This window comes from Mizuhopecten yessoensis, unplaced genomic scaffold (assembly GCF_002113885.1).
Source record: "Mizuhopecten yessoensis strain PY_sf001 unplaced genomic scaffold, ASM211388v2 scaffold917, whole genome shotgun sequence".
Taxonomy (NCBI): Eukaryota; Metazoa; Mollusca; class Bivalvia; order Pectinida; family Pectinidae; genus Mizuhopecten; species Mizuhopecten yessoensis.
In genome coordinates, this window is record NW_018403786.1 from 208,155 (window position 1) to 235,802 (window position 27,648).

The 27,648-nt window shown below is 37.0% G+C and overlaps 1 protein-coding gene across 10 annotated transcripts in view; it reads right to left on the reverse strand.

Moving 5' to 3' along the window:
- LOC110454501 (membrane-associated guanylate kinase, WW and PDZ domain-containing protein 3-like) overlaps positions 1-27,648 on the reverse strand; it is an 82,652-nt gene that overhangs the window by 35,838 nt on the left and 19,166 nt on the right. For 9 of the 10 annotated variants that reach the window (XM_021504091.1, XM_021504058.1, XM_021504067.1 and 6 more), the window contains one exon: positions 544-601. In XM_021504091.1, the coding sequence (XP_021359766.1) occupies positions 544-601 (58 nt within the window). Of the gene's footprint in view, positions 1-543; positions 602-9,896; positions 15,031-27,648 lie in introns of those variants that run through there. The other variant, XM_021504080.1, reaches the window with a different exon arrangement.

Sequence of the window (27,648 nt, forward strand, 5' to 3'; positions counted from 1 at the left end):
GTGGTATAAACTATAGGCCTCGTGGTATAAACTATAGGCCTTGTGGTATAAACTATAGGCCTTGTGGTATAAACTATAGGCCTCGTGGTATAAACTATAGGCCTCGTGGTATAAACTGTTGGCTAACAGGGTTTTAGGTTTTTACTCCTGCTGACACAGATCAACACAAAAATAGGTTTACTGATTTTGCCATATGTTTTCAACATAACTTTTACAAGAATTTTCTACAAAACTTGGCATAATAAGAATGCATGTGCTATCAACCAAATACAACACAATCTTATACACTTGTACTCTATTGAAATGACTGTGTACACTTTGTTTTTAGTTATCATAACACAGATCGAGTAAACTGTGTGATGGAGTTAACCAGTTTGGTAGGGAAACATGTAATAAAGTTTTCATACAGACAGCACTTTATAGACTTAAAAAGATTTACCATAAAACCTAAAAATATCTGTAGGTGAAATAGTAAACCATCGACCCAGTAGAAGATATACAAGTTGATAAGTTTTACGGAGATAAAATAAAGAATATACTTACTCAATAAAGTATGTTCCAAAATGTGGATCCTCAACCTTCTCCCAGCCGAATGGTAACTCTGCAAAATACAAGATGGCGTGAGGTTACAGCTATGTCAGAATCACGCAATCATGACTTCTTTCTGGTACCTTCAACCATTCACACTTATTTACAAGGCTGTAGGAAGTCTGTTTGTTTACATGTGCTACTGCTGATGAAGATGAGGCTAGCCAAACAGCCCCTGTACCAGCGTGTGCCTTTCCAGCCTCACCAGTTGGGGTGTATATTCCCAGCATGATGCATGTGTACATCTGCGTCAGTGCATGGGTGCAATCAAACCGTCAAAGTTATCATCATACCGACCTACTCAATGGCAGGTCTACGGTTGAATGAGTCAAAATTACTATCAAACCACCTCATTCAATATTGGGCCTCAAGTTAGGCATAATTCTCTAGGAAAAGATAAATCCAACTCTTGTAGTGTTGGGGGATAGTCAATTAAACCTGGCTTTGACATAAAGGAAATAAACAAACATAACACTGAAATCAAGCAACTCCTTGTCAATTAAAAAATATTAACATTTTAAAAGTCTGTATCAACTTTGACTTGTTTTATCTTAGAAATTAAATAAGGCTTTCCACAACCTGATGTGTATTTATGTCATTCCAATTTGAAATAAATCATAAAATTTTGAACCCTCATCGCCAATGCTTTCCATATCTCCATATTTTAAAAGGTTTTTGATTTGTTGACATGTACATTTATAACAAGTTACACAGATGTGTCCCACAGATGGTATCACAAAATGGTTGGTTTCTGCTGCCAGTTTGTCCAGGACCTGATTAGGAGGTGTGGAGTTGAGAATGCGAGATCATTAGTGTCTCTGGAGTCAGACGAGGAGGAGGGGGAAGAGGAGGGGAGAAAAAACACATCAGGGGACGGGGTAACTAAGGGGGATCAAGGAGGGGGGTCAGGAGACGTAAAACATTTTCAGCTAACGACACACTTCACATCTGATACCATCATCTTTTAGACAAAAGAAAGGAACAACACACTTTGGAATGTTTCTGTTTGTCAGAGCTGACCCTATCGGTTAACAAAGTTCTCCTGGAGGTCAAACTATAAGAGCTGAGCAACTCATAACATATTCAACATCTTGGGCGTCTCTAAACATATCTACATCTGGGGCGTCTCTTAACATATCTACATCTGGGGCGGCTCTTAACACATGTACATCTGGGGCGTCTCTCAACACATGTACATCTGGGGCGTCTCTTCACATATCTACATCTGGGGCGTCTCTTAACTCATGTACATCTGGGGCGTCTCTTAACACATTTACATCTGGGGCGTCTCTTAACACATGTAAATCTGGGACTTCTTAGGCGTGTGCATCTGGGGCGTCTCTTAACACATGTACATCTGGGCCGTCTCTTAACACATGTACATCTGGGGTGTCTCTTAACACATGTACATCTGGGGCATCTCTTAACACATGTACATCTGGGACGGCTCTTAACACATGTACATCTGGGGCGTTTCTTAACACATGTACATCTGGGACGTCTCTTAACACAGGTACATCTGGGACGTCTCTTAACACATGTACATCTGGGACTTCTTAGGCGTGTGCATCTGGGGCGTCTCTTAACACATGTAAATCTGGGACTTCTTAGGCGTGTGCATCTGGGGCGTCTCTTAACACATGTAAATCTGGGACTTCTTAGGCGTGTGCATCTGGGGCGTCTCTTAACACATGTAAATCTGGGACTTCTTAGGCGTGTGCATCTGGGGCGTCTCTTAACACATGTACATCCGGGGCGTCTCTTAACCCATGTACATCTGGGGCGTCTCGTAACACATGTACATCTGGGGCGTCTCTTCACATATCTACATCTGGGGCGTCTCTTACCATATCTACATCTGGGGCGTCTCTTAACATATCTACATCTGGGGCGTCTCTTAACACATGTACATCTGGGGCGTCTCTTAACACATGTACATCTGGGACTTCTTAGGCGTGTGCATCGAGGGGACGTTTCTAAACATATCTACGTTTTGGACATCTCTAAATATATCTCCATCTGAGATGTCTCTTAACATTTCTGTTCTGACACATCTACATCCCGGATGTTTCTGACCAGATTTACATTTTGCATGTCTTTAAATATATCTATATTTGGGGCATCATTATTTACATTTTGGACATCTCTAAATGTATCTACATCTGAGGCATTTCTAAACATATCTACATCTGGGGAGCCTTAATATATCTACATCTGAGAAATCTCTAAATATATCTACATCAGAGGCATTTCTAAATATATCTACATCTGAGAAATCTCTAAAGATATCTACATCTGAGGCATTTCTAAATATATCTACATCTGAGGCATTTCTAAATATATCTAAATGTTGAGAGTCTTAATATCCCTACATCTGAGAAATCTCTAAATATATCTACATCTGGGGAGCCTTAATATACCTACATCTGAGAAATCTCTAAAGATATCTACATCTGTGGCATCTCTAAATATATCCAAATTTTGGGAGTCTCTAAACATATCTAAATCTCGGATGAGTCTAAAGCTACACTTGGGCATGTTGAACACATCTACAGCTTGCATTTGGCCATTTCTAAAACATATTTGCACACAGGATGCCCCAAAACATAAATAAATATTGACTTTTCATTAAATCTCTACATAATAAAGAACATTTCAAAAACATCAAGGGGGGTACCTCAAAATAACACAAATTAATTTACACAAACAGAATGGATGACACTGCGTATTACCTAGCACTAAAGGCTGTTTATTTATATACCTCAGAGATTTACTTAGTGACATCAGAGATCCCTGTGTACTCTGCCAAAATACTAATTCTTCTAAACAGTAGCATCGCATTATTTGGAAAGTGATCCAGTGTAATTATATATGCAGGCCACATTTTCAGAGCAGCATACATGTATCACCCATTACACTAATTGGTATTTAAAGGAAAATGGTCATGATTCTTCTAGGCGAATGATTAAAACAAAGATCAAAAATGATACACACAAAGGTTCAAATAAAACTGAATTAAAACAATTAAATGATAACTTTTACAGACTACAGCTTAAAGGATTGTCTGCCTATAAAACAAGATGATCAACTGATTGGATTCAACTTACCTGGTACGTATTTACCTGTCCTTTATACAATATCAAGATTTAACTACAGATCAAATTTCCTTCACACATTGTTTGGTCCCCTTGAACACAGACAGATTGGTGAAGAAATGGAAGAAGGCTATATATATATGAATATAAGAATTTTAACGAAGCACAAAAAAAAAAAAAAAAAAAAAAAAAAAAAAAAAAAAAAAAAAACCAAGAACAAACATCAGGACTGTTAGAAGAGAACAGAGACAAAGGCTTCAAAAACTTAAATGGAGCCTGAAAGTAACAGAGTAAAGAAAAGCATCAGAAGCAAGCAGCTATCAGATTAAGATGGTGTGCGTCATACAACCCACATACTGCACATCTACAGAATTCTTAACCATCCAGTAGGACCGGGATCAAACAGATATAAACTTCTATCAAACTGCACCATCACACTGGCAAGCTAAAACTCCAGTGATCAACACTGGTGATCAGAGTCTGGTAAGCTTACAAACGAAAAACGGAAGTTTTCAGAAAAGTCATACCCTTATTTTTATAATGAAGAAACACCAAATGATGAAAACTGGATTAAAAAAAAAAAATCAAAGGAATATTTTAATACTTTCTTTTGCTGAAATGTTGAACTTACATGCCCCTTATACATAGTGCCAAAAGAGTCTCTATGTGTAGTACACAGGATGAGTTAGTGTAAAGCAGGTGCTAGATTTCACTTAATTAAGTAACCAGATGTTACGTGAACCCGGAGCTATGAAACACATATTTATAAATATATCTAACACTCATGTTACTGACTCAGAACATTTGGTTCGGACTGAAATCTCCTTCACTACTCAAAAAGATTTCCATTTTTCATGTGGAACTACCAACCTATATTTTCAAGGATGTGATAAAAATTACTTACCCGTAGCTAAATTGGATTCTGATAGGGTTTCAGGCTTACAGCAGAGAAGCAGAGCAAATTCAGAGTGGAAAAACAGAGCAAACTTTGAGTGGAAAACTTGATCAAACTTTGGAGCAAAAAAGCTAAGCAGTCTTTCAGCAGAAAAGCTGAGCAACCTTTGAGTCAAGAAGCTGAGCTAACTTGAAGCAGAAAAGCTGAGTAAATTAAGAGCTCAGCTAGCTATCTTTGATGGAAAAGCAAAGGAAACATGCAGCAGAAAAACTAAGCAAATTTGAAGCTGAAAAGCTGAGCCATCTTTGAGCAGAAAAGCTGAGCAAACTTTGAGAGACTACAAGTTGATGAAACAACTTCCAAACTGAAACAGGACCAGTTTACTAAGTGGATTTTGAACTGACATTAAGCAAGTGACACAGCCGAGTTGACGATTTCTTAAATGACAAATGACGGTTGTGTGTGGTCATATAGTGTGTTGCAAATGTGACCGGAAAATTGATATACAAAGGAAAGACCCATGAACAATATTTACAAAGTACCATTATCAGTGACTTGATGTTACTGACCAAAACAGAACTGACCCTTAGAAATTAAATTACAAGTCATAGAGAGTAAGAGAAAACAAAAACCATAGAAACAACAATGTCAAAACCATGATAAACAACAACAGTGCTCAAAACCATATACAATATACAGTGCTCAAAACCATATACAATATCCAGTAGTCAAAATCATAAACTGTAATATTGACAACCCACTGAAAGGAGACTGCTGTTTGTTGATTTGCAGTACCAATTTAGAATATTATCATGTGAAAGCACCATGACTGGCTTAATGAGTAAACAGTCTATAGCAAAATTCTGTATAACAGTGCTTCATATATAACGACACACAAATATACTTGTACCGGATTCATTTCTACTTCCAAGATTTTTAAGAAACCAAAAGTTTGCTAGTCATCAGCATGATATATACATAGCATCATAGCATGACTCAGGTTACTGACATTAGTATAAACACCACCCTGAATATTTACCTAAAACAAAGCCACATCTCTTACACACATACTGACTTTCCGAGGTGTTGGGCCATTACAAAAGATAGTACATGTACTTACTTTTGATGGATAGGCCAGTGTGGCCTTAAATACCCCCAGCCTTTCAAGTTGTGAGCTCGCCAGAGTAATTCAAAGTAAATCCAAGATGGAGGGTTGTGAAGATTCTGGGGGATAATGAGGGAGATACACAGCTATCTGTGTGTGTCAGATATAAATATTGCTGTGTAAAAACAGCTCGGATCTGTCAGTTTGTGTTAGTGGGGAGGGAGTCCGCCTACATCAAGATGGTAACTAACACAGATAGGCTCTCTAACAGCTATATACCCAGCCAGTCTACAGTGACCAAGGATGGCAGAGTTGTGTTACCTCAGTGAAGAGGTAAAAACAATATTTAAGACGAACTAGAACAGATATACAATGATCTTTACATTAAGTGATCACAGCAAGATATTCCTCTATAGACAATAAATCCGGTACACATGTCAAACCAGTGTGGAAGTATAACTGAAACAACCAATAATGTACCAATGTCTATTGGATACACCTGTACCGATACATCAGTAAACATACTGCGTCTGGTTCAGATTATAGTACTTCCACGGCTATGTGGACTTCAGACATTAGTTTATATAGCCAGTCCAGATCTAGAGGTTTCCAGTAATATATAACCTGTTCTCAATGGTATTTGTATATAGAAATTCAAAAATTTCCAAAGTCAGAACATTCATGTTACTTATAAAGAGAAGTTGGGAACTTTTCGGTGAGCAACAATAAATAAATAATAATAATATACAATATTTGATATAGCACCCTATCTAGCTAGCATAGGCTACTCTAAAAGTGCTTTACAGTACATAGATATACAATTAATACAATTAAGATATCATTTTTTGAGGAATTCGCAGGAGCTGCCTTATCTACTAGTCCTATGCCACCTGGCTAATATCTCCCTATGTGTGTATGCCTGCCTGTGTGCTGGAGATGTATTGTGTTCTGTTTGTAGTGGGACCGTGCTTCCAACATCTTTTATAGTGCCACCTCACTTGAATGCTACATCTCAGATACCGCAACATCCACCCCAGACCATTTTATACTCCACCTGGGTTGTTGGAGTTGTGTGGGCAGGAGAAAAACACTTTCTCTGATATTCCATGCGTGCATCAACTTTGAGGATTGAACCCCTGCCTCCTGCGTGGAAGGCCCAAGTGTTAACCACTCGACCAATCCGACCATACAATAATCCATGTAATTTGTATATGTACGAATACAAACACCTGGAAATTTCATATTTGGCAACATTCATATTACTGATATTTGACAACCGGAAATTATCTGTGACAAATGCCTTATAATCTGCATGAAAAAATGAAAGATCAAAACAAAGTTTAGACAAAACATTCCTATTATTCAGATTTCCAGTTTTCTTGAAGCTATTTACTAATAAAAAAATAATGCAGACCTGCCCATCTTCAAACAGGAATTGTAAGATAATGATTTAATTTCTTATGCACCCTTTGAAAGAGTCTGGTTATGATCCAAGTACTTAACTATTATCTGAGAAAAAGATTTAATAAACTATCTAAAAACAAAATATTAGTTTTCACTTTTTTGTTATTTCTCTCCCAATGTTTATCCTATTAAGGACAGATGTGCAGTACAGGTATATTTGAGACATTAAGTAAATGCAGGTTAACTCCCCTGATTTTATGGTAACCATAACAAAAGTCTTACAACAAACAGTACAAATCAGAAAAGGATGTACACTCACTATGGAATTTAATTATGTTTAAGACGATGATACAGTAATATGGTATAAAGTTCTTATTTTTTTAAATAAATTATTCATAAAGTATTATCTCACTACTAAGTTTGATTCCATATAGAAAGATGATGTTACACTGTTCTAAACAAAATTTTGAACAATTATTCATGAAGTACTATCTCACTACTTGGTACACAGTTCTAAATGTTTTAAATAATGGTTTATTAAGCATGATCTCCCATAAAAAATCATGCTTTGAAAAACTTTTATACATTTGATGCATACTGGTGCACTTGAGCATGAGCTCAGCTGTAGGTCTGCCAGAGTTATTTCCCTTGATAAGACCTAGTGTAAAGAAATACATGTATAGTCTGCTGTACTGCTGTTACTGGAGAAATAATTTGAATTTCTATCACTCTTCTATTCTCTTAAGAACCTTGGGAACAGGTTTAGCTACGTCAGAACACAAATCTCTTCCAAGCACAATCAACTCAAAAAGGCAAATTGTACACTTTCTTCCAACTTTTTTTTTTTTTTTCCAGTCTTGTAACAAAGCTTTGTTATAAATATCTGTTCCTGTTCCACAATAATAAATACTAGAATCGTAAAAGTTAACTTTGGAGTCTACCGACATGAAACGGTGATGTGGACAATGGAGCCAAGTCTAGACAGCTGCATCAAAGAGTGTCTGTTATACATGTATAAATGTGTATTCACTAATGACAAAAACTCCTGTTATACATGCATAGTTCATTAATGATACGTATCAATTACCTCCACAAGAAAAGCAGCATTTTTTTCTTTCCTGTAATTATTTTCAAAAAAGATACGGCTTTAAGCCCTTAATATTGTGGTATCATAACTGAACTCAGGATTACACGGCCTCCGTCTACCAATTTACTCGACACAGGAATAGATATCGCATAATAGCTCAATTCCACTTCAACACACACGCAGAACAGGACTTTGCATCAGTAATATAATTGGAAAAGATATTTTGAAAAAATAATTTCTGAGCCCCAAGCGAGAAAATGATGTTGGAAAGCGATGGGTAAGCTAATGAATTTACATACAATGAATATACCCAGCTTGCATGTGAAAAACATCTACGAGGATTAATCAGGGAATATAAATCTTACAGTACTCTTGAGTTATCAGTGGTAGAAGGATTCGAAGATCACTGGCACATGTCATGTTTTCACAAGAATTAATTTTTTCTTCCCAGTCCGGATAATAGCTAGGGAATGAGGTGTTTATATATAGACCACGCATCTGTTATATCTCCAAAATAACACTACAAGAATCAATGCACTGCAGCTTTTGTAATTTCTTGTTAAAATAATTGAATTTGAGCTTTTTCTCTCGGTGTACAATATAGAATATTCCTCAAGCAGGTCTTACAAGTCTATCGAAACAGGTTCATTTTAATATGACATATGACACCAATACAGACACCAAAATTACTTTTGATATATTTCAATAGACCATAAATGCAGCATTTGTTATGTGCTAAAATGGATGAGACTACATAATAAAAGTTAGGTACAGACAGTGCAATAAAACTATTAGAAACATATCAAAAGCAGAATCCAATTGAAAACTTTCAAATGTTCACAATTCATGCCCCATCTCCCTCAGCTGGTGTACTAAGTGTTAACTAAGAGGACCATTTAATTACCATTATCGAAGAGGAAATTTCATTCACCATGAAGGAAAACACACTGACGTCATAGCACACGTTACTATAGATAAACCTTTCACCTCAGATAAAAATCCTCTATCACCTAGAATTGCGCAATGTGTCAGGATTACAGAGTCAAAGGTCAAAGTCAGAACACGTATTCCCCAAAACGCGCAGGAAACGCACAACCACGTCAGAACAACAATGTCACAAGTCATGATCAGAGTAATTAAACCATCCTACCTACTACGAAATTTTGCCAGGATAACAATGCAAAGGTCAAGGTCATGGTATACATGTTGCATCCTTCCTATAAACCGTCCTATCTGACCCACCTGATCTTACAAAGAAAGTCTACAAAAGCCATAGGATTTAAATGTCAAAAGGTTAAAATCAGGATCACAGCACATGAAGCAAGGGACTAAGAAATCATGTACAAGATCATGATATTGGTGTCAAACGTTAAGGTCAAACATTCTACATCATCCAATCCCATATCCATATTATACATTTGGATTTCATTTACCGGCGAATTTTGCCTATGGAAGTTCAAAAGTCAATGGTCAAAGTTCAAATGTAATGTAAACAGTTGGCAAAATGGTACATCCTTAATTCATTGTATAATGGGGGTAAAACAGAATAAAATGAACGTAAAATCATCACCTAAAACTGATCTCAGACAGCAGATACAGAAGTTCTTTAATTCTTACGATTTGGGACAAAATATGATACAAAAATCAGGTAACACTTCATTTTTTGATAACATCCAGTTTCAGTAGCTGTAATCCTACCAAAGAACTTTTAACTATACTTGCCTTTGCACTGCCTGAAGATGACTTGACATTTGCAGTTCTTGCTGAGGTCCTTCTTATCACATTTATGTCCTTGGCCTTGACCTTTGGTCAATGTGCCGGTTTTAGAACTGTCCGTTATGCCAATATCTAAAGACATACCCTTGGTCAGGGTGCTAGTCTTAGACATATCAGAAACACTGGTCCCTTTGGTCAATGTACTGCACTTGGACATGTCCGACGCGTTGCTGTTTATAGACATTTTACTGCTGGACAGGGTAGTGGTGGACACACCCTGTAGGAGCACCATATTGGGGGTGTGAAAACCTCCCGATCACAAATGGTCACAACTATCCAGCCTTTGTCTCTCCAACTACACATAAATGTACTCCAATGAATGTATTACACATGGAGCGAGTTTAACTTTCATTATATATGTAGCACAAAAAATCAATCATGTTACTAATCCATATTTTTTGCTTGTATATATATATAATCCAACAAGCGATAACAAGATTATCCACGCTATGCTAATCTTATCACATAATCCACTGATGTGCTAACAAGATTATCCACAGTACTGCTAATCATATGATCCACCGCAAGTAAATTCCATCATCATAAAATGTGTTTAAATACTACAAGTACCGCAGTATCAATTTGGTAGGTCTGTATGTGTATATAAAAGGCAGTAGATCACACTGGGAGGTTCCCATCCACTCTCAACACAATTAATTTGAACTATAACACATATTAACCGTAACACAATCAATCAACCTCACATTGCTGTACCACTGGGCCACAGCGGCCAGCTGTGGTGGCCATTACGTGACCCCAGGAGTCGGATCTGTGGCCCCTGGCAGCAGTCTGGCCCCAGGGGCGGTAGTAGGACCGGTAGTGTTTTTAGTGTGTGTATCTAACTTCACTGTCAGGGAGCAAGTGTGACCAATTACCTACCAATCATCCAGAACATTACAAACACATGTCGGGGTAGACCTGTTATACAGTGTTAGGGCTATCCATGCTGTCTATTGTTTTCAGTCTGAGGTCGGATCCGTTTGTTGTTTCACCTGAGTGATGAGGCTGATGGGTCTATTCCAGGTTACACAATCCTAATGTTGCACTATCTAAATATTATTGTGGTTACGGAGCCAAACATCATATGGTCCACAATATCAATGTTGTTCCTGTCACAATGCTTTTACAACAATATTATGTATTATTGTACTACAACCCTTCAGATGTAGTGTTATAGAATCCTTTTCAATTGTTATGGAAAAACTAATTTTTTATCCAATCTTCAATCAACACATATATGTTGCTTGTTTTTGTTTTCAACCATTCCGAACAATAACATCTGGAATGAAAAAAAAGTACTTTTCAAAGTATGAATTCCATACTCAAAAAATTTCATAAAAGTATCCCTATTCCAGAGTGTCAATAATAAATTTTCACATACAATGTAATCTGTGGCAGTTTCCAGTTATTGTTGGAGAGTTGGACATCCCACTAATAAACACTGATGACAGAGAATCTCACTCATCTAAAGGAAATTCCATAAAGTCCAGAAATAAAGAAAACAGTCTCAGGAAGAATCAAGCCATATATCCCATGTCATCCCCAATCACAATGAGATGTCCAGGAATTTCCGAGAAATCTAAAAAGGTGTTACATTTCACTGTTTTGTGGCTCAGGTATTCAGGGGTCCAAATGGTCAGGATTAAAAATCGTACTCTTAGACACAAAACTCACAATAAAAAGATTTGTAGAAATCCTGTGATATCTGGATACGATAAATAATACACACGGTTCAGTGTATCACCTTTCCATTAAGAATGTGAGAAAACATCAACAGATGTAGAGTAATGACACAGAGTGTTGACTCCCCATATGTACAACACGAGTTGTCCAGATGATACGGAGCCTGAGGGGAGTGTGACTAGTGTCTACACCCCTTAGACTGTTGACTGGTGCTAGCGCTGCCACAGCTCCTCCACGGCAATGCTGCTGCACCGGGCTCCTGCATCCCATCTGCTGATGACAATCACGTTTTTCATTGTCTGAGCGTCAAGTGACGAACGTTGACAGACATGTATCCCCGTACACCAGTACAGCATGTGACATAACACCACTTACTAGTTTTCACCAGTTCACATCATATAGGTAATCAGCAGCTGTGGCAAAGATTTATATCCGATCATTTCACGATAAAAACGAGTCTCTCGTCTCGTCTCGTCCCTCATAAGTCATTCAAGGACAAAAAAGAGGCTCATATCTTGTGTAAAGTTACAAATTATCGTGACGGATCTTTATGCTAGTGTGGCAGATTCCAAAACCAGAATATGAAATGTATCCCAGGTTGTGATATATTAAACTGTTGCCGAGATCAAACTTTTATGTCAAATATTCTTCACTACAACATCCTAAATTCATAGATCTTTGTTAAAAAAAATCAGTTGGTAATAACAAAACTACATTACTCCATATATGAGAATCTTTTGTATTACTGTATATATCCAGTTGGTGTGAAATATCCATACAATTAATTCACTGCATTACCTCTGACACTATAACAATTATTAAAACATGTCATGGTAGATTTCCTTTCAAACAGAAAGATTTTATAGTCCGGAATGATACCAAGGACACAACAAATTACTCTGATGCTGCATTTAAATATCCAATCACAATCTTTTTTTCCCCCGATGGCCCTTCCAGAGACAGACGGACACAGCCAATGTTCCACTTCAATGGACAATAATTCTGCTACTCCTGGACAGCCTGCAGGAACAGCTAATAAACACTGCTGGCTAATAAATCGAAGGTTTGCACCAATGATGAACACCTATCATACAGATAACCTCCCAGTCGTGTTTACATCCGTCTAGTTGCTGCTTATTTAGACGTAAACGAACTTATCTGCAACTTGGATAACACGTTTATGAGATTTTCTACATTCACAAAAAGTAACCCTGCTGGATATCTGATTTGTCTGATGAAGTTGTCAGATTTATCAGAATCCTTAATTTTCTCCAAAAAAAAAATGTTTTTTTTAAATATTTATCATCTACCAATCGCTATGTATTCACAATTGTACAATTCAGAAAACTTGTCAATTCTATTTCAAAGAAGCCAGATTATCCGTCCTTTTTCGGTAGAAAATACAACTTCCCGACTTTGTTCTAAGGTAAGTAAAACCTAAATAATGACTTATTCTGTAAAGTAAATAGAGCAATCGGTCTGCCAAACAGCAGGAAGCCTGAAGAGTCCGACAACTTCCACTACAGACCAACAGTTCCTTGTCAGGGAAAGGGGTGGTGAGACGCTCCAAGATAAGCCGAACCACTAGACACGGCAGCTCTGTCAAAGGTCCAGCCCCTATCGCCAGCTCTCAGCTACTATGGAGTAAGTCTACCATCGCAGGATCACATTTTACATTGTTCTTTGATACAGGTCACCACCATGCCAAACTTCTCTCAGCGTTACACAGCCTACTTCACAGTAAAGAGATAAAACTGTTTCTTTCCTTCAGCAAAAAAAAAAATGTTATTCACTGCTCATGAAAATGCTTTCATTTCAAGCTCTGCTCGGCGTATATGAAGTATGAAATACAAGATCACACACTTTCATCCATAAATGTGTAGAATAAGGAATCGTGCTCTTCGTTCACCCACAAAATCGGCTCAATTTTCTCACATTCACATTCTTACATGTTGTTCATCACATTTGAAGTGTACACATTTTAAAGTATCATAAACCAACTTCTAGTTTGTATGGGTCACACAGTTTTAAGATTTAAACCTCTTCAGAGAAACCCTATTGGCAAGCTGCTGAGGGAATTAACCCTACTTGAGGAAGTTAGATACCCTCTCCAGACAAGGGTAGACCATAAGTGCCAGTGACAAGCTCCTGTGCCATGTAATCTGGTGCCGAGGACCTGCTTGACTCCAGGTCACTGTCTAGGGTGTTCAACACAAAGGAAGTCAATAAGGGAATGTGCTGTTTTACACATATTGGGATACTTGGGTACCACTTGAGTTCTGTTGTGGAGTACCACCAGAAGCTAGACAAACATTGTGTTTCATTGTTCAATTCACTTGCTAGCATGTGTACAGTGTATACTCCGATACTGACTTCTACATGCACGCTAAAGATCAATGAATAGATAAAGCACAAAAATATTGAAGTGTTTAAATTTCCTTTGTAAATGTGCGTATCTAACTGCTATAGAACAGAACTCACTTCTATAAAGCTAATGTTCTGACACTCAGTCTTTCTAAAGCCAAAACTGAAAGAACATAATTGGTTTGTTATAATTTGTTCCCCCTTCTGTTATTGTAATCCATCAAATTTGATAAAAGTCCTCCTTCGTTGATTATCTTTTATCCTCCACTGCTAACTGTTTAGTTTTCTGACATTAGGTCAAGTATATATTACACAGTTTACAAGACTGGCTAGAATTTTGGCTTCAAGTCCCAAATTCAAACAGTTTCTCTGGTGGTCTCTACTGGAAATTCCAACACTTGTTGATATTATTAGTGAAACTGCATTGCTTCCAAGTCTTCTTGTGTATTTTCATAATCCCCTCACACAGGTGTTACAGGTACAGGTGAGAGAAGTCAGGTGGGAAACCCTCAGGTATTTCTCACCAGGGTTATACAGAACACTATATCTATAGCAAACGGTCTACTCCCAAGAATCCTCTGTTACTTATAACATTGACAGGTAATGAAAGAGGTGTAAGGAGATCGCTTCCCCCGCTGCTCTCAGTAATTCTCCTCTAACTAGCCCTAGTTATCCTCTTAGCCAGTCATAATAGCCCAGTCAAGGTGCCCTCTCCTCACTGTATGTATCATATGTATCAGAGGGTGACCGATACCATGTGTGACCGCCTGTGACAGATGGGGTGCCTGATCCTAATCTTTGGACTCCAAACTATTTTCTTTTTCCATTGTTATCCCCGTACATTCCTCCAGAATCACAACCTCATTTCGTCAATGTCACCAACGAAGATCTAATTTTCCAAGCTTGCAATCCAAGACTTTTTTCACAACATCCACACAATGAATCAAGAGTGTGAGGACGGGGAATCAATGTTCCGATCGTCACTTTCTATTACAGTAGATTTCCTGCTCTTTTCGTGTGTTATAAATCCAACTAGATCTCAATTATCACAACTACACTTTCTGCACCAGCAATTTAACTCCTGATATATATAGTCGATAATATCAATGCATAACCCAGGTAGTAAAAATCTACATCTTTAATGTCCTGTCGGCATCATTTACGCAATGTTGATATGCCATTCTTCATCAGTCAAGCACGAAGTCCTTATCTCATTTGAATATATCATGTCTCGTAACATTATATAGTAAATCTACCCGAAATCAATCGGTTCGCTAAACAATTAGTGAACAGGTGTATACAAATCCATAAAGTCGGTCATTAACTCGCTGATAAATGCACATATGATTACCTACAGAACTACCTCACAAATTATAGCACTTCTGGTGTGTACCTGGTGTTGGGGACAACTAGGTAAAAATATATATTGGCCAATAATGTGTATTGACATCAGTGTTTATTATACAGAAACCATTCCAAGGGCATATATTATAAGCCACATTGATTTTGATATATAATTAAGTTTATCTGTATTGGGTTGTATGAAGATCCTAGTAAACACAGTATAATGGTCTAGAACATTTGGTAATTACCCTCTAGTGATATATAGGCAGTAAATACCTGTCAATTACATTTCTCTTCCAAACAATCTAGATATATTTATCAAATTAAGTCTGCTACAGTATACTGTTACATCAAACCCAGATGATAAGGTTTTTGGTTTAATTTGGTCGGTATGAACACATACCTCTACACTACAGACCAGATATAGTCAATCAAACAGTCGGCTGAGTGACCGTCTCTGGTTTCAGCTTTTTCCATCTGGTAAGTACCAGATTCTATAAGACATTGGAATTCTATACAGATCATGCACATACATTTTTATCTAAATTGGACTTAAACAAGTTCTATATCATTCTTATAAATAACACCCCTAACTGTCACTGAACTCGGAGTGACCAGTCTAAATATAAATTCTCCACCAATAACTGACCACAGGCATTATGGAACACTTTATACCCAACATGATCCTGTCTAAGGTGTTTACAGGAAGGGCAGGATTTCTGGAACCAAATGTGCTAAATTGACTGGTCTGTTCTGCTCCCCAGCTCATTATAGTGTAAACAGTTCCCTATCAAGTTCACAAATTATTCTCATAATCTGCCTCAGCTGTTTTCAATAAGGATCCTCTTTTGTTCATCTGACCATCTCTGTTTTTTCTGTTTGGAATAGAAATGTATACACTTAGGTATACCACCAACGAATCTGGTTCTTCTCCTTCAATGCTTCAGGCAAACAAAACGGGCCACCTCTATAGGAATCATACATCAATCTGAAAGACAGTATTTCAAGACCTGGTGTATATATGTCACATTCTGAATAATCTAGTTTTTTGAAGTGCACATCACTTTAATCAACTCCTGATGTCCGATAAAGAAAAGTTAATTTGCTGTAAAGATAAGAAAGTAATTTCTTTCCTATGGAAAATGATTCCCCTCGGTATCAAGCCGTGCTGTAAGTGTATGTGAAATCCCTATCACCATATCAAGATTCCACAGTTAGCCACCTGGAATTTTCAGAAAACAGTTATCTGCGATGTTGAAATTCTGGATCATTATTTGGAATGTTGACTTTAAAAAGGGAGTCTTTTAAAGCATTTGTGACAAATTATCTGGCCTTTGGTGTGAAGCTCTTCACAATGTTCAGCACACTAATCAACATTCCAGATGCAATACCGCTGATGATAAAGACCTTTTGTACTCCGGCACTGGTGCCTTGCTATGGCTGTATCATTACCAATATTCATTCCATTAAATCGCCTTACGCTACATATTAAGTCGGTTATAGTTGCCTTTTCATCAGCTAGCCAGCATGCAAGGTTACAATTAGAGGTCACTCCAGGACGGTACTCAACACCTCCGCAATATCGTAAATTAACACCTCGGCACAGAACAAAGAGTTGTAGCCCTCTGATTGGTCCCTATACATCACCACCATGACATTCCATTGGTTAATCACAGGTACCAATTGTGTCATAACCATAAAACTGCCAGGAAATAGCCCTACTGTAGAAACGGTGGCGCTTATTCCTCACGAAATGACTACCCTTGTGAAAGTTGGTAGTGAATATCCTCATACATGCTATGGTACTTCATCTAGGCTGAAATTGGGTCTTAAAACACACTTGCCAGGCCTATGTGTTTTCCTTCGGAAACCAAATCCCTCAATAAAAGTGTTATATTTATTATCCAACAGGTGATGTCCAAAGATACGTCATATCACAAACTAGGAATATCTGCAGGCTTTACGTAAACAAATGTACACCACCTCAAAGCTACAGTCTCCATATCAATTTCAAGACACTATGACTGTATCTTTTCATAACGTTACGTTTTATTCGTGAATTCAGTAGCGCTTACAAATCGGACAGCTGTCACTTGCCATGGATAAATGTCCCTATTATTGATATTTGTAAAGGTGAAAGGTATTTACGACAAGAGCTTTAAGAATAAGATCATTCATATTTAATGGGAAGGTTATTTTACTGCTCGCGTTCCACTACAGCAACAGAGACAGCTGGACAAGGACATTTGAATATGAAACGCCTAACACGCTTATGCCAGACTCAAAACACCCAGTCGTGGTTTTTTTTATATCTTCTATAAATTGCTATAAGCTGTGCACAAGCTACAAGGGATCTCAAAGGCCAATATCGTGACATGTATTTTTTTTCTATCCAACTTGTGTATTTCAAAATGTCTTTGAGGTGCATTTTGGTTATCCTTCACTATATCAGCAACTTTGGTTTCGCCAGTGTCAGCTAAATATTGTCTGGAAATTATTCAAAACCATCCACCTAAAAAGACACCTCCTAGCGGTCTGAACATGTAACGACACAAATCATGTTCGCGTATATTGTTTTCCATGTTCTTCTTAAACCTACACTATCTATATAAGGCAACATCGTGACCATGAAAACACCCTTTCGTCAGGCCTACATGGGCTATATCAAAATAACAACATCACGCATGATGCACCTGCATACATCTTGAATGCATTTTCATTTACATCAATGAATAACCCTAACCAGACGCTGTACTTCCTCTTTGATAGTGCACATAGACCATGAACATGTAAAATCCATTTTAAGTTAACTCTAAAGTGACTACTTGTTTCAATAGGTATCTGTGGTATATCATGTTAATGCGTTTCTTTATCGTATATCGCCTGTATCCTGCCTTACGTACGACCACTATAGCGCAACATAGAACAAATCCACCTCCAGTACAAGGTAAACCACCGCTAATCAACGATCCTCCGGGGGAACCAAGCACAGTCAGGTTGTTAAGTGTTATGTCAGCATCATTGCATGATACTGTTTTACTTCATTTAGTTTAATGAAAAATCATTTCTCAAGGTAGATTACCTTTGTAATGTCAATTTAACTATTCCTTTATGAAGTTGGTGAGATTTTGCTGCTAATGATATAACTGTATCATCGACATATCAGAACCCAACATTAATATTCTACAAAAAACAAAAAAATGGCTTTGATCTGTGAAATGTTTTTACCTGGTATATAATTAATCCCAGTGGAGACAACTAAGATGATCTCAAGCTGTGACAGGTTTGTATAAAAAATACCCCGATACACCTACCATGACCCTGACCTGTGGTAGCTTTGTATAATACCTTGACCTATGATATAGTTGCTGTAGAAATCTCTGAAGACACTTAAATGACCTTGACCTGTGGGGGCTTTGTATATGTAACTGCTGAATTGGAAATGACAAAGCTTAATGCAGTTGCCATAAAAATCTCTGGAGATGACTGTAAAATGACCTTGACCTGTGAGAAATTTGTGTATATAGTATACACAAGGGTATAGCTAAATTACCTTGACCTATGAAAAGTCTGCATACATCAGCAGACAAATATAATGACCTTGAACTGTTATAGATTTATCTTTAATTATATCTGGTGATAACTAAAATTACCTTGACCTGTCGTTGTTTTGAATATGACTTCCTGGCTTAAACTAAAATAGACTTATAACTTAAGATTTTCATCAATTTGGACACATTTATATGACATTCTAGAGGAAGTACAACTAAAAAGATCAAAAACAAGTTCACTTCAACATAAAATAGTAAGTACCCCATGTCAAACAGTCACAGAAAAACATTGGAAAAATAAGATCACATGACTTGTCATTTAGACATTTGTACACGACACTCAAATTTAACAAGGTCATTGAATAATTAGATAGTCACCCATTTATAATGTGTTCGGCTGTGTATATGGGTCAATGCACGTGGGTGTTTGAACATTGATTCTCACCTGTAATCAATACGAAGATCAAACGTTGGAGACAGGTAATTCTGGTTTATATAATTGACCCAAGACAGGTAGAAGATTGAGATATACCGACTTGAAGTGGACCGCAACATCTAATATTAGTGTAACGAGAAGGAAAGTGAAATAAATGGAGAATTAACCCCCTTGTGACACCTGTAACTAGCCTTGCGTATCCCAGCCATACAACAATAATGGCTCAATTCACAGGTACCAATGGAGCGACAACACCAAAATAGCTCTGTAACCCAGAATCAATAGAAGTACCCACAACTTTACCCATACAACTCTGACTCCGTATCAAACGTCAAGCCTTGTCTGATGACGAGACAATACAAACTACTAGGTACCTACACAATAGTCACACATATTTACAAATAGCACAGCATTTCAATAGAGATCGACTTTTCAATAACATACATCCTGTAATTGATAAAACAACCTTGGATAAATGAGTTTACACTTAGCTAAATGTTTGCTTTTATAGAAAAGGTGACTTTCACCTTGCTATATAATCAATATTACAGGTTTTTGAGAAGTAATTATATGTCTCACGCTTCATGTACACACATATATACAATTACGTACACAAAAACAAAAGGTCTTTTCGGTCCGTATATCGCACCGGACAAAGAAATTGTATTGAACACATATTCCAAATGTTTTGTTGTCAGCTATTGAAACTACTAAGATACTAATATGTGGCCTTTTATATATCTGGTAAAAATATTATCCACATTACAGAGTTTAGGAAGACTTCCCTTGACACTATTAACAAGTGAACCGACAGCAAACACACATTCAACTGGTGAGATATATACTGGTAAGCTTGATGACAGAATAATTTAGGTGGAATGTCTTTGCTGTGATGTCCAAGACCTGGCGTTTCGGTGTGGTGTCACTTTTAAGCTACCTTTGAGTGGGCTCAATGACAATGTATTCTCATTGTACTGCCATACTTATTTTGATGATTTAAAACTTCAAATACGTATTCATAGTAAAAAATGTTTAATTTTTATACCATAAGAAGCCATCAAAACCTAAAATTGTCAAATTGACAAAATATCTGTTATTATTATTATTATATATCCCCTATAACCTAGCGAAATATTTCAGATTTAATATGACCTTAACTACCAAAACTTGAAAATAAAGACTGACAACCTTCAGTCAAACAACGTAACATCACATCTGTACTATGATGTAAAAGAACTTCTACCAAACCATAAGTCTTTTGAGCCAAGTGACATACAAAAAGCTGAGTGATATAAGATATGACCCATTAACGTCTGTTCTCAAATTGTCAGTTGATCATACTGAAAGAAATAACTTCAAGTTAAGTAACTGAAAATTACATAGAAGATACTCTAAATGCTTTCTGATTATTTATCAAAGCCAGAAGTTAGGTACGGTTACAGTAACATAATTATTAGCTACTGGTGGTGTAAGACACGAAATATTTATTGAAATCAGATTCGGCTAAAACGTCTGATCATTTATAAGGCAGATCATATCTTAATCTGTGTAATAGAAAACGCAATAGACAAGACTTTAAAAACTAAACATGGCACATATATATTCAAAATTGTCTTTATCTGTATGTAAATTAGGCTTAAAATTTACATAGTTTATTTGATTTTGTTATTCATGGGTAAGAACAAGTTTAAGCAGTGTTTGGGCTTGTAGCATTATTTTACCGTAATTTTCTTTCTTCCTCATTCGATAACAAAATATATTTTCACAGATCCTGAATAACACAAATGCTTGTTGAATGCATATTTGGTAAAGCCCCGTTCACACGTCTGCATACATCTGTTTCAACTAGCTAGTGAGAATAAAAACCAAGGCAGAAACAAAATCTTGAGGGGTAACAGGTTGGAATCTTTCTTTGTCTCTCGGTGTTTACATCATAAACCATCCAGACTGTTACAGACTTGTACACGATACCAGCGTTATGTTACAGCCATCAGATAGTCATGTGCTTTTTGTATCAGCAGATCACAAATATCTGTTTGTATGTAAAAAAAATATCAAACTTGACCTACCATTTTAACTTCGACTCAAGGAGTGGGGTCATAAAAGTGGCACAAACACACATATTGCTTACTTCATTTCCTTATCTAATGTTTAGACATTGGGAGAATTAAACAGAAATGAAAGTTCAGTTTTAAAATGTATTTTTTCATTTGTGGAATTGAAAACGGTAGATATTGTAATAGGCACAGTCAAATATGATGAGGAAATTTCCTGATTGAATTGAAACAGGATTAAGAATACATAATTCAAACTTTGTTTCACTTGAAAGTAAAGCCTGATTGAAGTGGTTTTATAACTGAGGCATGACAGAACCTTCTGTAAGGGGAGATAACACCCCGATAACACAGACCTCTCCCCTCAACTCTCCCTCTGGTCCTTACCGACATCAACACAAAGGGAAACTTGTATACCACACAGCTGGATTATCACTGCCCCTCCCTTCCCACACTCACGTGTCTGGCCAACATTACAGAAAATCTATATCTCATATATATCTGGAGGTTTTTCTTCTGGCTTCCGATTGACTGATATGACAAACAGTAATTGATCATCATACAGTACTGATAATCTTATTCCTACCGAATGGTACACCTCAATATAAGCATTCGAAATATCATGTTTTTCGTACCATACATTTAAGACAAAAATCTTTTCCTTTGTCTAGAAATGACGCAGTACCATTCTGCAGTGGATGGATATACAAGGTGACCTCTCTTTACTTATCCCCTCACAAAGTGACCACTCCCTTCTCATCCCTATAAGAAGTGACCACTCCTTTAACATTCTCATACAAAGTGACCCCTCCCTTCTCATCCCAATACAAAGTGACCACTCCCTCTCATACTCATACAAAGTGACCCCTCCCTTCTCGTCCTCATACAAAGTGACCACTCCCTCTCATACAAAGTGACCACTCCCTTCTCATCCTCATACAAAGTGACCACTCCCTCTCGTACTCATACAAAGTGACCCTCCCTTCTCATCCTCATACAAAGTGACTCCTCCCTTCTCGTCCTCATACAAAGTGACCCCTCCTTTCTCATCCTCATACAAAGTGACCACACCCTTCTCATTCTCAACCAAAGTGACCACTCCCTTCTCATTCTCATACAAAGTGACCCCCTCCTTATCTTCATACAAAGTGACCCCTCCCTTCTCATCCTCATACAAAGTGACAACTCCCTTCTCATCCTCATACAAAGTGACCACTCCTTTCTTATCCTCATACAAAATGACCCCTCCCTTCTCATCCTTATACAAAGTGACCCCTCCCTTCTCATTCTCAACCAAAGTGACCCCTCCCTTCTCATTCTCATACAAAGTGACCCCCTCCTCATCTTCATACAAAGTGACCCCTCCCTTCTCATCCTCATACAAAGTGACCACTCCCTTCTCATCCTGATACAAATTGACAACTCCCTTCTCATCTTCATACAAAGTGACCACTCCCTTCTCATCCTCAAACAAAGTGACCCCTCCCTTCTCATCCTTATATAAAGTGACCCCTCCCTTCTCATCCCTATACAAAGTGACCACACCCTTCTCATTCTCATACAATGTGACCCCTCCCTTCTCATCCTAATACAAAGTGACCCCTCCCTTCTCATTCTCATACAAAGTGACCACTCCCATCTCATCTTCATACAAAGTGACCCATCCCTTCTCATCCTAATACAAAGTGACCCCTCCCATCTCATCCTTATACAAAGTGACCACTCCCAACTCATCTTCATACAAAGTGACCCCTCCCTTCTCATCTTCATACAAAGTGACCCCTCCCTTCTATAGTTAACCTCCACATCCCAAACAACTATATTTCAGCCCCCCCCCCTCCCCCCAGATACCGACAGACAATATAGCTATCATACATAATAAGTACTTCCCCCACATCCTTATAGTTAACCTCCACATCCCAAACAACTACATCTCACACACAAAGTGACCTCCCTCTTGCCCTCATTATTATGAGGATGTTATCGTAATGACAAAGCAATTACATACCTATTTATAACAATAGAGCCGAGCTACGATACCAAGAACCCCTGTCAGACCTACGACCTTCCATTCAGAAACACAAACCTACAGGAGATAGCACAAAACTTGGTACTGAGAGTTTTATCAGCAGGCAGCTGACAAAACGAGGCACAACCTAGAACAATGCCTCAATCAGTGTCAATTCTGGTAAGGAAAGGGTCTACGAACTCGGAGCTCACCACGTAATTGTTGCTGTAGAGTATGTCCATACTGTACCTGATTATACGTGGTACACATACAGTGTACAAATCAACAGGTTTTTGATTTAGTTCTTTTCCAACAGGCAGGTCTTTGTATTTTTTTCCCCCCCAACTGATAATTTTTGTTCCCAGAAAAACATCAGGGATTTATAATTTCATGTTTGAAATTCGGCTTGCAGACAGATTTTTAATATTCTAATCATCCAACTTGTTTGTTCATAGTACATTGTATATACTGAAAATTTTCACTGGTACTGATTAAAATGTGTACATGCCCCAAACATTGAGCTGATGGAATTTTACTTTTCTAAATATTGTGAAATGTCCCCCAAAAGCAGCAGCCGAAAAGTACCTAGACAAATATTCTTATGAAAATGATGAACTGTAATTAAAATTAGTTCTGTATCCAAAGCAATGTCAAATGAAATCCTAATATAAGACCTGCACTGCCACATGATGACCTGATTACCAAGTGGTCTGGTAATGGTCACCAGTCCTTTGATCACAAGGCTGGCTGCTCCTGTGGGATTCCTTGAAGGACATTATGAAGGACATTATGTACAATTTAAACTGATGTAATACAAAATACATATTACTAGCAATGTATCTACTGGGGTTGACTAAGTTTTTTTTAGATAGAATGCAGTACTCTGGTAATGGTACCCAATTCCCTTAACTCATTCACCCCTGAAGTTTCATAATGAACTACTCCAACCTTTGAATCGGAATGGTTCAAATGTGTCTTCAGGGGTGAATGAGTTAATTATAAATGATATCAGATGGACTTTTTGAAACAAACAAATGCAAAATTTGATATTAAAACTGCAACTCAAAATGCATATCAATAGTGTTTATTTATGGGGGTTAAATAAGATTTTAGTACATAATGTTTGGGTGATTTATTTTCGTTTTGAGGACCCATGCTAATTCACTCTTATACCATTATTAAGGATACTCAACCAATGTGTAATCAAGGTACAAACTTTAGAAGGATGTCCCTTTAACTCAATTTCAAAGAGAAAGAAAACCACTGTGTGTGTAGACTTTTGATTTTTTATCTCCAACTTGCAATTATATTTTTGGTCGAACCTCCACGTTACACATGTTTAGACCATAATTACCTTTGCAACACTCAATAACAGAGTTTTAGATCACGTTGAGATACTGTCTACATAGGGGATGTCCTATGCTTTCATAAAGAGCTACAACATCAAATTGATAGAACAATCTATATTGTTGGTCAATTTCTGCATGGTTAGACAGGTTTTAAATGTGGTCCCATCACTGCTCCGTCAGTAATGATACAACCTTACGAAACAAAACATTACTAACATAAAAAGTTAGCTCAATTCCTATGAGAAATTTCAGCAAACAGTCTGTGCCGTCACTCTAAACAGATCTGGTAATATCTAAATCACCAACACATGCAGCCTTGTACACAACATAAATAAACTGAAATCTGAAAAAACACAGAGCACCGTAACCATCGTTCAGCACTCCATAATAAACATGCATGTATATAGAGTAACTGTATCAGAATATATACCATTCGGCCTCTCTACCCTAGATATACATCTACTCCAGATAACATATAGGAACAGTTCTGCACAATTTCTGGTCGAATTAGAAAGTTTTCATTTTAAGATCTTAGAAAATAGGACTAGTTTAGGAAATTCACTGGTTGTAAATGCTAAATATACGGGTCCAAAATCGAGAGTCAACCTCCCTTCTAAATAGGGAAAGTTGGCAAGTATATTGTCATCCATGTGACTCTAAATAAGTATGAACATGATCATGATCATGATGAACTCAATATTACAAAGGATCCTAAACATCAATTAGAACACTGACAGGTCAGCAAGGGCCCTGCCATTTGCCTGACTGTACCCCCATGCTCTATTTTTAGCAATATTGACCTTGACCTTAGAAACTTTTAAAACTACTATTGCACATCTACATTTACATATCACAGTGTATCAGTGTATCACAGTGTATCACCATGTCAAAAAAATTGGTCTTTTCAATTTCGAGTTAAGGACCATAACCCACATGATCTATTTTAGTTAGTAACAGTGACCTTGACCTTTGAAGCTTTCTTAACCCCTACTGCACATCAACATATCAGTGCATTACCATAGTAAATTTTAGAAAGATCAGTCTTTTGGATTCCCAGATAATCTTTGGAAATAAATCAGGGTCCTAATGAAGTCAATGATATTACTTCATATATTGAACATTTTTCTACTTTAACTATCATTTACACTGAAGGTAAATAATTTTAAAAAAAAATCTACACCTGTTGTAGTTATTGAGCAAGCGTTGAATGGATGATACATAATGGCTTGCTACTTTTAACCTACATAATTATAGTTATCCTACTCAACACTACTTTAAATAATAAACAATCTCAGTAAGCCTACACCTTGTATGACAACCCCATTGTAGCATATAATGTTATTGTGTCAAGACATAAATTTAATGCCCTTATCCAAAACAAGATTAATTTTAATTTCTTTAATCAACTCAAAATCATTCACCAAAATTCCTCAATTTAATCAGATTAAAATCTATTAATTTCAATTTTTAAATGGATTATAATCTAGTAACCTGTTAAACATTGATCGATCGAGAACATAATTCTACTATTTTCCTCCCCACCATATGGTATTAGTGTCTGTGAGTCAGGTATCATACTGATTTGGTATCACAACCCGGTCACTGGGAACGTATCCGATTCGTTTTGTATTATCTTGTTACGGGAACACACCAGTATGTAAACTTCCTGTTAGCTCACATTTCCCTACGATTATATTTCATTCAAATCTCTGCAAAAACAGGAAGTCATCATCAATCTTGCATTTATAAACAAACTTGTAATCTGAACGAGAAAATGAAACTGCATCAGAGACCCTCTGATTGACATACGCAAGGAAAGAGTCAGGACTATCCCTTTTCTACCAGGCCATCAATAAACAACTGTTTGTTTCCTGATCACTGAGTTAGCTTTTTTTATCAGGGGAGATGTAAAGGCATGGGTAGGTAATTATATTAAACTTTGGACACAACATTTAAAGAAAATCATTTTCAAATAACGAGTACTTAAGCTGATGACTTTTAGCAATGATATTTGATAAAAAAAAATAAAAACTTCTGTAGAAAATCTACAACATGACTGTGAAAAAATGCAAAGACATTAACTCAATCACCCCTGAATACACATTTGAACTCTTCCAGTTCAATGGTTGGAATAGTTCATTATGAAATTTCAGGGGTGAATAAGTTAAAGAAATATTTTTTAAGTATTATGTCCTTAATATACTACAGTCCTTTTATGAAATAAACCAGGTCACAATCTGTATCAACCCTGATCATAAATATAGGTAAAACATGAAACACTTATGTTTTAAGTGTTGTGGGGTGGGTTTTTGTCCATGGTCTCATATTTTCATATCATTTCATATAGGCATAAACATTTGCATTAAGACAACAGTCTATTGTCAAAAATATAGGAATGTGTAAAAATGTCCAAGATACTAATGTACAAATATCTGTCAGAATGAAGCAGTATTCGTACTAGAGTGCCAATATCTGTAATAGTACACTTATCTCTGGAGGTCCTTTGCAGCGGTGGAAAACAAATAATACATACTGTACAAGTATACAGGGACATTTTCTGTTATAAGCTGGAGTTCTGATAACCAAGAAAGACGCACTGACTGAGGTTGATGTACATAAACCTTCAATATAATTAATATTGAAATGTTCAGAAAGTTTGGTAGAAAGGCAAAGAGGAACACATGGGCAGATGCTGTTTGTGTACAAGAAGCAAATCAATATTGTATGCCTTAATTGTCAGTAAATGTGATAAAGTTGGAAATACTATCAATGGGCCCCGATGTAGATGGTAATTGTAATCTGTGAGGAAGTTAGTACAGTAATACGATCACTGTACAAAATCACACTGATAATCTAAACGTAGAGCTGGAACATCACAAAACAGTAACGAAGAATGGCGGTATTTATAG